The sequence below is a fragment of the Centroberyx affinis genome, unplaced genomic scaffold (genome assembly GCF_046629955.1).
Source record: "Centroberyx affinis isolate AG114_WGS23_722 - 3 ecotype Tasmania unplaced genomic scaffold, CSIRO-AGI_Caff_v1 ptg004071l_1, whole genome shotgun sequence".
Taxonomy (NCBI): Eukaryota; Metazoa; Chordata; class Actinopteri; order Beryciformes; family Berycidae; genus Centroberyx; species Centroberyx affinis.
The window spans coordinates 100418-114439 of record NW_027281860.1 but is presented as its reverse complement, the minus strand read 5'-3'; the positions used below and the strand labels follow the sequence as shown (position 1 = coordinate 114439).

The window sequence follows — 14022 nt, the reverse complement described above, 5'->3', positions numbered from 1 at the left end:
GGAACAAAAGCACAGTGAAAGTAATACAATTATCTAATGATGGTTAATGATGGCTATGGCTTTGTTGTGTGTGTGTGTGTGAGTGTGACAGAGAGAAATGGAGAGCAGAGAGATGAGAGCATGTGCATGTATGAGTCTCTGCACTTGCTGAACCCGGCGGCCGTCCCTCGATCTGTCACTCAGCGACAGTTGTGTCATTAAGACTCTGCAAAGCGCTCACTGTTTTATTACTGAAACGCCGCAGATGAATTTGAACTCGCTGACACACTCCCACTCGCCCGCATCATCAGAGCACCAAGGGCAGAAGCAATATGGGAAGGTAAATGCCTCCTCCAGTTGTGAATAAAATGCAGAATAAAAGACACGTTTAAGTGATTTCCTATTTTTCGACAGTTTCAAGGAAAGATGCTTATTTGCTGTTAGATCTCTCACCAGAAGGAAGGATCAAGCTGCTCCTGGGAGAAGCTCATGATGATTTAGAGACATAATCCCCTTCATCTCATTCTCAATCCCATCCAACCCACGAGGCAAAATGCTGTATAAGGCAAAAATATTGTTTTTTGGGTGCAAATCAACACACCACTACTAAAAATCTGTTTATTCTATAACATTGGAGCAAAATCTCTGATATTACATGTCAGTTTCAGACAGACTGTAGGCCTGTCACACCACAGTGCAACTCTGTAGCCCTGAATCAGTTGGGATTTTGCATTTCTATTCCATTTCGCAATAAAGTATTTATGCATAAAAGAGAACATTACAGGGTTTTTTTTCTCAAATAGGTACTTACAAAATAAAGGGGCAGTAATACAGCATACAACAAAAGAAAGCTCCATGATTTCTATTTAAAATTTGAGATTAATTCATAAATATTTAAAGGTGCGATATGTAGCATTTTAGGTTTCTCAAAATTAAGAGCCGACAGTGAAGTTGAAACTATGGGACTGGAATAAAGTTGTGGATTACTTGAAAAGTAAAACGGTTGCTGTTTTGTGCTGTAAAGCAATCCAGCAGATTTTCCCTCCAAATTCAACCCAGTGGCACATAAAGTAAAATGCATTGTGGGGGCTGATAAAAGCTGATAATCTTCTCAGCAGTTTATTTATGGTAATCATACCAATGCCTCAATGCGGTAGTGATTTATTGATCTTAAAATGCTACATGTAGCACATTTAAAGTCCCCATGAAATGAACTCCCATTACTTTTACCACCTGGAAAACACAGTGTCTTTCATGTAACCTCATGCTGCGCTAGTAGGTGTAAATATACATTTCTAACCAATAAAACCATCAGATTTTTGAACAATCCCACCCCTCCGCACCCCTCCCATCAAATATAACTGCCTTTCTCTCCCTGACTCATATTCCATTGGTTTAGACTTTTGAATGATCCCTCGCTGTGTTATGTCCCGCCCCAACATCCTGGAAATACATCAAATCAAGGAAGTAAAGGTGCCATTTCATGGGTTCTTTATGGCCTGCTGCAATTACAGTACATAATACACACCTTGATTAATACTAAGTGCCAGTTTCAAGTCTAATATACAAAAAGAAAATGCAGGAGATAAGACGAAGCAAAACATCGTATTTGTATGAGATTCCAGTGGTGCAAAAAGTGTTGTGGTGAGTTTTGTGTGTGTGTGTGTGTGTGTGTGTGTGTGATCCCTGAGCCCTTCACTGTGTGTCGGTGGCGGTCAGTCGGTCAGCGGAGACCTCAGATCAGCTGACAGCCTCGCTTCTTCACCTTGGTGGGCTGTGGACACAACACCGCTCTGATGGCCTCGTCAAACACCGTCTTCAGCCCTCGCTGGGTCAGAGCGGAGCACTCCAGGTACTTTACTGAGTCTGAACAGATGGGACACAGGAAGAGGACGCACGCAAACATGTCAGCAAATACACACACATGCATACATGCACACAGGCAGGCATATAAACAGACAACACAGATTATGAATTACGGCTCAAATGCCATTCGTAGCTCCATCAGTGTTTACTGCAAAGCCGACAAGTTTGAGTAGAGTGACGTTCACGTTCTTTATCTGTCAGTTCCGTCTGATTGGTAAACAAGGATTAGTAGTTGTCAATCACAGTAAACAGATCAATCACATATTCACTGTCACATTCGATCACCAACTAAGCTTAATCCATTGTTGAGCCAAAATCATCGGTGCAAAATCCCTCACAGATTTGGCCAAACACACAGTAGCGGCTGCACTGGCTTAGAAGATTAGCAAAGCAGCAGAACTGCTTCACACTCCGTCTCTGTTCGACATGCTGAGCGTGAGCTGAACTGGCATGGAGGGGAACGGACATGTGGCTGACATCGCAGCACGAGTTACACTTAAACTGACTGGGAACATGACGAAGCCCGGTCTGTATGTTTTATAGTCCAGCACAGTTAAAGGGATATTTAATCATCTTTCAACGTTGTCTAACCTGGGTTGAAAACAATCATTAAAAATATTAATTCTGTGGAAATAATGATGTATTTTGTCTGACTTGCCATAATGCCATAATGCCATTATCAGTGAATTCCACCAGAGCTATGACGTGTTATATGCTATGTTTTATCTGGCAACAAGACAAAAATAAATCCTCCAGTAACTCCTACTATACAGAGGGTGGCTGGTCATTTGTAGTGGCACACTGCAGATTTCTCATTATTAATAAATTTTACTGAAATCTGTCCAACACCTATGCTAAATGTTTTCTAGAGGTTTTTATAATCCTACTACTGCTAATAATAATAATAATAATAATAATAATGATAAAAACACTAATAATGCATTTCTAATAATTTTTCATTATTACTTATTATTTATACTACTACTACTACTAATAATAATAATAGTAATACATTTTTAATCATTGTTATTACTTTACTACTCTTCTACCTACTACTTTACTATTACTCCTACTGCAACTACTACTACTACTGTTACTACTAATAGTAAATAGCCAGTCAGGTATTGACTGAAGGAGCCAGTGGGATTTTCCATTGCAAAGGCCAATAAAACAATGGTGAAATAATAATGGCGGTTTGGAGGATTTTCAACTATTAATCATTTCGTTTTGAAGAGCAAGGTCACTTTTCTTCCTCAGCTGAGCAGGACTGTGCGCGCTCAGTGGAGCCTACAGCCGTCAGTGAGGGTCGGGGGTGCGGAGCGGCGGCCGCAGCTTACCGATCTCCTTGGCCAGCGCCAGGCCCTGAGGATAGGTGATGGGAGCCAGCTTCTTCTCCTTCAGCTTCTCCACCGTCTCCTTCTCATCCCTCAGATCCAGCTTGGTGCCCACCAGGATGATGGGGGTGGAGGGGCAGTGGTGCCGCACCTCTGGGTACCACTAGAGGGAGCGACAGTTTTAACATGTGCACACACACACACACACACACACACACACACACACACAGAGAGAGAGGCAGAGGGAACATAGCAACAGCCGTTAAGCCCAAGGCTGGAGATGGAATCAATTCCTATGGAGCTATATTTCCCTCAAAACAAATTGTACATAAAACCAAGATGTAGTGAAGTAATGGTGTAGTAATGGTGTTTTATTTTTAAAATTTCAAGTCGGAAACACATAAAATCCGGTCCAGAATCAGGAGAACGCTGTCTATGTACAAATCATTTTTTTACGACTGAGAATACAAACAGCCAAAAGTCTGAATGCAAAAAAAAAAAAGTGGAGATGGAGATGCAAAATGAGAACTGAAGGCGTAAATAGTTATTCGTAGTTGTCACATAAATTTCATTTGCAAAACATGGGTTACAATCCTGTTTATAGATTTCGGGGAACTGACTTTGGGTTTTCAAATGACTTTTTTTTATGATTTTATGTAGGATTTGTTTTTGGGTAAATATACCTCCATACAATTCGCTCTCAGTTGAGGAAGTGACTGTTCTCCAGGGGTCAAAACATATGGTTCTGAAATCCATTCAGAAATAACAGACTGAGTCATCAATGTTTGTTGAATGAAGAACAGTTTCATTACGGTTGCCACTCATGCAAATCATTTTCCAGCACTTTTCTGGGACATTATCTATCAGACTGTGGAAGGTCATAGACATACTCGATCGCAATCAATTTCTCATCAATTCAGACAACAGTTAGTGATGTAATTGTTTTTCAAGGACTAGGCAAAGCTTCCATGCGTTGTTATTCATTTTTTATTTTCCCATGGTTCAACTTATATGAGTTTTCTATGATTTTTCAAAGGTGAATCGATCTTTTTCCAGCTTTAATAGAGGCTTTTTTTTTTTTTTTTTTGACGTACCATATAGTACTAACACATCGTGCAATACCTATATATAGCAATACTGCTACTAACACATTGCAGAAATAAAATTCAATAGGATGATACAGCAAACTACAATAATTGGCAAGCTGTTGAGGAGCATTCAACAGTCACCAGTGGAAATGAGGTTTTCTAGCACCTTTAACAGCAGAAGCTGATTAGCGATCGTTAAATGAGTCCATGAATACACAGAGCACTAAGGTGTCAAATTTATTTCTGTCTGTCTCTGTGTGCTTTGAAGCCTTTAATCAGTGAATTACTCAGGCTACTAAACAGCATTCACCTCCGGGTTCAGGCCTTGTCATTTTTAGTGTCTGAATAAAAAGCAATGAGAACAGCTAATGCACATCGCTTTTGAAAACGTCTGTTTTGTGTGTTTATCACAAAGGTTCACTGATGATGACGCTCTTTCCGTCATTATCAAACCTTGAGCGCTCAGTTTTAGTTATGCAAACGTTTCTCACAGGCAGAGCTGCTCTGGAGGCAGAAATAACCTTAGAGGACACTAAGCGGTCACAGCGTGACAGTCGTGGCGGCCAGAGAAACATCAAAGGAACAAAAATTTCCATATATTTATGGCTGTAAATGCACATTGAAAACCAAGGACAACGGAAAATAATGGTTTTATGTACCTTTTTATGTAAAGATCATAATGAGCTAGGGTTGCCAAGTGTGTATGTCCTCTGATGTGGCACTTAACGTTTTTGTGCATTTGTGTGAAGAGAGAGAGAGGAAGAGAGAGAGAGCGTTTGTTACTGCTTTTTGTGGGGGTCGGGGGAGGCCATACACTTCAAGTTTCACCCCCTCTGAAGATGTGAAATATAAAATCGTATCTATATATAAAATCTCTAAAATCACTTATATGCCTAGCAGGTTGCCTCAGCTCTTATTGTTTTTTGTCAAGCGTGTGATGATGTCATCGTGTTGATACTTGGGTTTGATACTTGAAGCTGTTATATTGGTCAGCTTCACAGACAAAACAGGTGACGAGCTTGAAACTAACACTTAAACCTGCAATAATCCATTTCAGACCCTATAACCAATCCTGAAACTAACATGTGCTATATGGAGATTTCCTTGAGACATACTGATATAAACCAATATCCACACAGCAGCAGCTGTGTTGCTGTTTTCACCTCTTTTCTAAAGCTTGTTGTCAAAACCCGGACTGACTCGAAGCTCCTTTTTATAACTAGCTCGTCTCCTCCCTCGCTGTTTAAAAGCAGCGCTCTCCCCCTCCCATTCCTGAAAATATACACATAATGACGGAATTGATGAGAAGCGAGTGAGTAAACTTGTTAAAGTCGAGATGAAATGAAAAATGCATTTTTAACCCTTTTAGATCACATCCCCGGTCATATTGTGCACCTATTTAACAATATATGCCAAAAAAAATACAAAAAATCAATTTCTTTGTATTCTTATATCAAAATCCAATCACCTTTATGCACGGTGCTTTGCTAGGTTTGACCTTAGGGGCCTCCGTAGTGCAGTAGCTTTGCTGTGTGTTATTTACAAGTATGTTGTGATTTCTGTCACCCTCTAGTGATCAGAAAACTTTGCGTATTGCAGCTTTAAAGAGTAATTAAACCCTAAACCCAAAACTTTGGTGAAGCCTGACACCTAATGGTGAAAAGTAGGGTACTGAACTGCCCATCTGCTATTGGCTGGCCTTGTGCCAGGTGATAGTGTGTTCCATAGAGTACAACTGGTGGTGACATCACCTGCTACAAAGACCAGCCAATAGCAGATGGGCAGTTCAGTACTTCCTACTTTTCACCATTAGGTTTCAGGCTTCACCAAAGTTTTGGGTGGAGTTTAGTTCCTCTTTAAACTAGGTTTCACTTGTTGAGCAACAATTCATTAGAAGATGGCAGCAACTGTCCATAGACTGATTGAAAGACAGTTTTGTGGTGTGTTTTAGTTGGACTTCCCCATATTTGAGAATGAATTAGCTACTATTATAGGATATATGGACGATAAGGGACTTCTACAATGGCTTCCACTGTATATGCCTCTTCATCTCAACAAGCATCGTGTGTGTGTCTGTGTGTGTGTGTGTTCTTTTCCTTTTGTGGACTCTGTCTCAAATCTCAGTCTGTTTTGTTTTTGTCTATTTATTAGCCTTTCTTTTTGGTTTTACATCTTACTTTTTCTTCATTTTGATAAGGATGTGTTTCCTAATGTGAAATCACAGTCTGTTATACGGCCTCTTGACCCATAAATACTGTATGACCATTTTCAAAAATAAAAAATAAGCGGAGAAAAGGAAACAAGCTTCCTACACTTTCTGCTTACTGCCTACCTTTCCCCGCTTTAAATAGAACTTCATTTGTCACCTGAACCTCTCTCATCTATCAAAGCAGCATTTAAATGATAGATATCATGTTACTATGGTGACTCAATATATATAAAACACTGGGACCCTGACAAGAATTTGAAAAAAGAGCGTTACACACGAGGAAAAGTGTCAGGCGTTTGCATAAAGGACTGGGGAAGGGAGATTGCTATTGTTGGAAGGTAATTGCAAATCAAAACGCTCAGTACACTTGTTTGTGCGAGCGGGGAGAGTCTAAACAGCACAAATTGGGATGGATTAACGCCGGGGCCTCAATAATTACCGATATCAAGAACAATTTTCTCTCTCCTCCATCTTACTTTGTGCACCTGCAATTTCTGCAGTGGTTCATGCATTAATGCTTTCTTCTCTTGGCTCGCCGCTGTGCAGATCTGCCACCACAGCAGACCCTCCGGCCCACTTTGGAAGCAATTACATTTGCTTTGACTGATGCGCGGTACAAAGAGAAAAGAGCAGCGTATTAATCAATCTAATTGTCTTATGACCCTTAGCCTTCTCTTCAAATGCTCCCAAAACTCAATTAGACATTGTACAGGACTCAAAAGTGTTCTGTTTACATTTTTAAAAAAAAGCTTTATCTGTTTGAGGGTTTTTGTAGTCTAGCTAGCCTGTCTTATCACATATTATCCTACTGAATAGGGAATTGTGGGAACAATGGCTTCCTCACTATGCTCAAGAGAATACAATGGTGCACAGAGAGAACAAGCTGCTGCTGGTAGATTACCTTGTATTATGAAAAACACACCCCATGATTGACGGTGTAAGAAATGGGCCTGATTTGACAAGGGTCAACTAGGAAGAATCCAATGGAGAATGGTTTGTCAGGCTTATTCATGCTGCTCGGCTCGTTCATGCCTGTGTTAAAATAGTCCAGCAATTTTCCTGACATTAATTATAATTATTGTAAAAGTCACATTCTGCGATGGTGCTACAACAACCTAAAAGCAAGCTGAGGATGCCACAATTCAACAATTGGACTCTTCTTTTTTCCCCCTAATTCCACTCTCTTGCAGTGATGGGCAGTATTGTTCTCAACTGTTACTAGGTCTAAAAACATGCAGTAATTAAAAATCATATACAATCACTGCTATGTGTACAAGATAAATGCTCATATTTGAATGCACCATGAAATGCTGCTGAAATGATGAGCTAATATAGATAGTATATTCACTCTAGGTGGGATAACACCCTGTATATCGCTGTGCATGTGAAAGCCTCAAGTCATGTTTCATGACATATTCATGAACGAGCAATCAGCATTTATAACATCTTCATTATACATTTTGTGCTTTACGGCACAAAACAGGAAGAGGGCGCTGTTCTACAAATGGAACTGAAACTTTCAGAGTTTCTGGGAATAGATGGAGTGAAAGGCCAATGTAAAAAACACTTCCAACATATTTAGCCTGTTCAGTAAAGCCGAAGAGAAAACCTGTGACCAATGAAGCAAAGATTGTCTTTGCAACAGGATTTATGGGAAATGTAGTTTTAATTTTGTGAAACACTAGCAGTAACAACACCACCGGAGTGAGACAGAGGCTATCAATCGTCTCTCACTATGGTCTCACTTGTTTACAGTCACTATACCAAGGTATCATAATTAATTTGATATATTGAAGTTTAAAAATGCAACACATAGCATCTTTAATGAATATATTGCCATTTAATTTGCAGCATACTGTTAAATAACACTAGGTTCAATTAAAAAGAAGCAGGCAGTGTGTGTGCATGAGTGTGCGCATCATTGTGCATGTGTATTTGAGTTTGTTCTCTGAAAGACAGATGCCACACAACACATTGACTGACCTTGGCTCTGACGTTCTCAAAGGAAGCAGGGCTCACCAGAGAAAAACAGATGAGGAACACATCCTAAAGACGGAAAAAACAGAAATGAATACAAAGAAAGAAAATTGATTTTAAAAAATGGGAATGAATATAGTCTACTGACGGAGGTTTGTGTGTGTGTGTGTGTGTGTGTGTGTGTGTGTGTGTGTGTGTCCGTGTTACCGTCTGAGGATAAGACAGCGGCCTGAGCCTGTCATAGTCCTCCTGTCCTGCTGTATCCCATAATCCCAGGTTAACTGGCTTGCTGTCGACCATTACATTGGCTGAATAGTTATCAAAACTGCAAGAAACAGAAAAACAATACAGATGAAAAGAGTTGAGTCAGAAAAGAGTTGAGTCAGAAAAGAGTTGAGTCAGAATGTAAAAGAAAAGAAAAACCCTGACCATGACCTGATAGAGGACAAAAGTTTTATTTTTAGGAGTGGCTGAATGATTCATTACTAACTTAATTATGAAGGTTGTTTCTTTCTAACTCTTTTTAATGGATCTTTTGTACTGATATTGGGTAACTCTAAAAAGTTTTTCACTGTTTTACCAATGGAAGACATTTTATTGGTCAGATGGAGCATAAAAATGGTAACTTTGCATTCTAAAGGTGTAGCATTTTAATGTCAATAAATCTTAATCTCTAAAATAAAGTTTGAAATATTAATATAATTACTGTAATGTAATTACTGTAAAGACCATGGCCGAGTAGATTGTCAGCCACTACCAGCCTCTACACTGCATTTTACATTGTGTGCAACCAGGCCAGATCTGTCAGGAAATATGCTGGATTAGTTTACAGCACAAATGGAGATTGCTTTATGGCACAAAACAGGAAGAGGGTGCTGTTCTTCCAGCACAAATGGAGCTAAAGCTTTTGGATTTTCTGGTGAAGGCAGACCACAAAAGGCTCCCAGTCATCTCCACCATGGTCTCATTGGTTTACAGTAATTATACCAAGGTATCACAATTAATTTGACATTGAGATGTATTGTGTATGTATGTTTCAAAATGCTACAAGTAACACCTTGAAGATGTTGGTGTGAGAAGTTTTTTCTTCCATTTTTTTTTTGTGCAAGCTTCATTGTTTTTCCCACCCTGGCGTGATATGTGCCACGTCACGCTGGCTGTGTTGCGTAGTGTGTGTTGGTGTGTGTTGGTGTGTGTTGGTAACCAGCGGATCAACACTCACACTGTAGGGATGTACTCTCCTGGGAAGGCGTTGGTTGTGTAGCTGATGAGCAGACATGTCTTCCCCACAGCACTGGAAACACATATTGAGCAATCATTTGTGTGCCAATACACACACACACACACACACACACACACACAGATTTCTTGATGCAGTACACAGAGTACACAGAGTTACATACAGCAAAAGCACATGAATGTATCGTATTGACCATAGTTGTCATTGTGTTTAAATTCCCTTGCTGTTGTTAAGATGCCTTCTGAATCCTTCATGGTCATTTGAAAGTATACACTCTCACACTTTCACAGACAACTTGGATTGTAAAACTCCCTCAAAAGGGCTGCTGATTGATTCAAAGTTATGTGCGTTCCTCCGATTTTACAGCTGTCTAGGGAAGCCAGACCGATTGTGCGATAGCTACACGGTGGTAATCAGAGCATTTCTATGAAACTTTGTGCCACAGTTATAACACACCTCAGAGGGCGGTGAATAGACTTGGGGCTGAGAGTCACATTCCACAGGAGAAAACAGACTGCGTGTACAGACACGAGGCGAGGAATGTTGGGCAGAGGAATCCTGCAATGCTGAAGGGATTGTTTTGTGCAAGGTTGGAAAGTGGCACCCGAGGCTAGACGTGTTATACCGATTTTCTTCAAAAAAGACTCCAGGAATACATCTTATTTTAAAGATATGTACAAGAAAAAACACTTACAGTGCATACATTCAAGCTGGAATCTAAATAGTACATAATAATTCGAAAATAAGACTATTAATGGTAATGCTATGATTGATAGAAATATTGATAGTTTGTATGATGGAGAAATGTCTTTTAAAGCTGCACTAGGCAAGATTTTTATGCTAAAATACACCAGTTTTATCAATCTAAATCACAATGGAGATGCTGTAGTTTCACCCTATTTGGCCAAATTTAATTCTGGTGCCGGGTGTGGACACTGGTGGGAAACTGGTGTGAAACCTTCTCCGCCCACAGCAAGTGAGCAACATCCAAAACTTCCTCCGAAACAGCAGCAAGCGAGCGCTCCATCCAGAGAGAGTTGGACTCACTAACAATGGTTGTTAAGTTTTACTGACGTCACGTTACATGATTTCTGGGAAATCAACTCTTTCAAACTTTCAAAAAAATTCAAACAGTTACCTCTCGCTGCCACTTGGGGCGCCACCGTGCAGAGTGGCCTAGTGCAGCTTTAAAGGATAAGGATATATAGGACCGGTGTTATTTTTTACATTTGTGCCAGTCGTCTAGGTTGCCACTCTCCTTTACATTATTCCTGGTTTGTCTGCACACTGTCAGCATAGTTGGAGATATTGGGCCTCGTTTTCCTTCCTTCATTAGCCGGGACAGCAGTTAATTTCAAGCTAGGTTTGACATCTTAATGTCTGTATTTTAAAAACAACGACAAAATCTAATTACATGGCAAAATGATTGGAAATGTAAACTAGATATAGACAGAAGTAAATAGGCCGTAACTCCAAAATCTAAACATTCTCCTTTACTGTATTCTCCTTTAAGAAGCTCTCTGCAGTGAAAAATCAGAATGCAGATGCTGTTTTTATTTTACATTTAAATCAAGGCAAAGTAAAGACAAAGTTTGTTGGCGGTGTGTGTGTGTGTGTGTCAGGGTATGTACAGTATACGTCCTCGCCGCTATGACTCACACACACATGCTGTTGACTTTGCTGCTCTGAGTCAAAGCACAGCGACCCCCCGCCGCTCCTTTACCTCCTACTCCCAACCTGCTGCTCGGGCCTTGTTCTCCCTCTCCTCGTCTCTCTCTCTCTCTCTCTCTCTCCTCCTTCCATGTCAGCCGCTCGCACCTAAAATACATCCTGATTGATCTGACTCTGATCCTGACGGTAAGAGAAATAAATATTCAAAGGAAACCTAGATAAAGCCTAAACTCAGTTGGGGCTGTGGATCGAGCAATGTGCCTGTCAAAACGTTAACACTCTTGTCGCGCGCTAACAAAAAAGTATTTAATCTATTCTTGAAACCTTCATATCTATCTAAATCTTTAAGCACGCCTCTGTTTCTCCATCATCTCCAGTCCTGCATGGGGCTGCACATGCCATGCTGAGTTAAAACAGGGACAATCTCATTATTAACTTTTAATAAAAAAACCTCTTTGAGCTTTGAGATTAGCGATTTCAATTTCTGTTTTGCAGTCAATCCCTATAGCCAGCACACACACACACACACACACACACACACACAAGGCGACACAACTAGACAGGTGTCTAGTTACGAATGACACTCTGATTGTTTTCAGAAAAATACATGTATCATCTCTTTCTATCTGGAATCCTGCGTTTATTCCAAATAGCAGCAAAATGAGGTGAAAAAAAGGAACTTTGAGGAGGTATGACTGCAACGGTGGTGGTGATGGTGTGTGTGTGTGTGTGTGTGTGTGTGTGTGTGTGTGTGAGAGATGGTGGAAGGTCCTCACAGCAGGCATATGAGACGATAAAGTATCTGTCAGTTTGAACCTAATTAGTCATTTTCTGTTTTATGCCTTGCTCTCTCCGTCTGCTGGCTGTCTCCTGGCCTGCCCACACACACACACACAGTGAACTCTAAGGTTGTGTGTGCTTGAGTTTTACTCTGACTGTCAAACCCTCCTCCCCCCCACTGCCAACCTGACATGCAGCAGATGCAGAGGGACTGCTCTACTTTCTGAAAACACTTCAGGTGAAAAGCTTGTTCACTTTAATCACCCTAAAGAGGGAGGGCAAAGTAGATATTGGCCGGAGAATTGGGAGGTTATCCTGTCGAGTGTCATGGCAGCCGTGCTGACAGCTGCCTCAGCCAACTGTAATAATGGGTTGGCACGTATTATACTAGAGCGCTTTCACCTCTATTCACTCTTAACCTCAAGTTTAAGTCGTGAAGTGGGATAGTATTTCTGTTTGTGAAGCGGCTGGTCACTGAATTTAGATTTCTAAAGGCCGGCTACAGCGCTGAGGCACTCAACACCAGCAGAAACAGCAAAATAACATCAGTGCAAAACATCTTTAACCTTGTCTTCAAAGCGCCTGGAAAAGCCGGTAACTAATATTTGATGAAATGTGAGGGAAGTCGTGCAGCGGTTATAAAAGCTGAGCGAGACACTTGAGCCCCAGACAGCGAGACACTGTGACTTAAGACCCAGCGAACCGCACCGACCAAAGAGGAACTGAGCCCGACTGTAAAAATAAGCACAGGAGGAATTTATCTGTCACCAGCATTGAGGAAGAGTGAAGGAGAAGAGGCAGATAAATCATTTGTCTTACAGCAAGCATGGGAAAAAAAGTTATTTAATCAACTTCTGTATTATCAACACCTCTTCTCCTCCTCCTCACACACTACTTCCAGTCTGCTGACTGATCTGCATCCATTTTGTCATTTTCAGTTTGCCCCCAAGTTTACCAAACCATTTCCTGCCTGATTTCATGGTGAAGAGAGTTGGTGAGAAACTCTCCTTGAACTAAGCTGATGCAAACACCTCAGATTGTGACAACATTTCCCAGGCAAAATGCTGGGCAAAGTGTTTTATATCCTTTTTTTTATGGCAAGGATGTCTCTGTTTTACAAGCTTAGTCTGGAAAGCAACACATCGATCGCCCTGGTGAGAGTCTGCCTCTGTAAAGAACCTGAGGGAAATGAGCCTGAGGCGTGTTTGACCAATCAGTTTATATTACCATTTATATGACTTGACTGGCAGACACAGACACATAGGCTACATTAACAGACTTAAACTGGCAGGTCAAGCTCATATGTGATTCGTTCAGGCAACATGCACACAACCTGCTCACAGTGCAGAACTGCAGTAAAACAGACAAGTCTGATCTTGACTCTTAAAACCAGAAACGGCTCTAGAGCATTGCACAAAACTTACCCATCTCCCACCACCACGCATTTGATGGCTTGCATTGTCCAAACTCTAAGGAAACTTTTTATAAGTTATTGTCTAACCAGTAATGATAATGATGATAAATAAACTGAAATGAATGCGGCTGTAGGTGAGCTTCTTCCTCTCTGTCTCGTCTGTCTGCTGCTGAGCGTCTGTCTCTTCTTGCTGTTGCTTGTTGCGACCAATTTCAATTTTGACAGGCAGCAGGAAGTAACTTTTGCTGCCTTCAAGTGCCGTTGGAAATACCACAATTCTCAGTTGAGCGCACATGAGCCACCCAGTGAAATGGTAAATACAGCTGGGAAAGTCTGGATTGTAAACAGTTGGTGGTAAAAGTGATGTATTATACAGCTAGTAAACAGTAAACAGCTCATTACTCGATTCGTTGTATCAAAACATCCATTTCATGCCTGATGTGGGTTCAGCCTAGTGGTTAGAG

At 40.8% G+C, this 14022-nt stretch overlaps 1 protein-coding gene across 3 annotated transcripts; it reads right to left on the bottom strand.

Annotated features, from left to right (window-relative positions):
* Positions 1-553: 553 nt before the first annotated feature.
* Positions 554-13759, bottom strand: rac2 (Rac family small GTPase 2). 3 transcript variants are annotated; one of them, XM_071542365.1, is made up of 6 exons: positions 13569-13759; positions 9676-9747; positions 8598-8778; positions 8460-8522; positions 3183-3342; positions 554-1845 (listed from the first exon to the last, which is right to left on the bottom strand). In XM_071542365.1, exons 1-6 carry the CDS (start codon positions 13601-13603, stop codon positions 1715-1717), a joined length of 642 nt encoding a protein of 213 aa, XP_071398466.1. In that variant the 5' UTR covers positions 13604-13759; the 3' UTR covers positions 554-1714. The 3 variants fall into 3 exon arrangements, with proteins under 3 accessions (XP_071398466.1, XP_071398468.1, XP_071398467.1); XM_071542367.1 differs by having other exon boundaries at positions 3179-3342; positions 8661-8778; XM_071542366.1 differs by having other exon boundaries at positions 8661-8778.
* Positions 13760-14022: the final 263 nt, after the last annotated feature.

Bases quoted from the DNA above. Each gene is read 5' to 3' on its own strand.
- rac2 (XM_071542365.1), bottom strand. From the start codon at position 13,603: ATGCAAGCCATCAAATGCGTGGTGGTGGGAGATGG. The intron at 8,523-8,597 runs GTAGACTATATT...TTCCGTCTTTAG, and splicing joins ACACACACAAACCTCCGTCA to GATGTGTTCCTCATCTGTTT. The intron at 1,846-3,182 runs GTAAGCTGCGGC...CCATCTGTTCAG, and splicing joins GGCGCTGGCCAAGGAGATCG to ACTCAGTAAAGTACCTGGAG.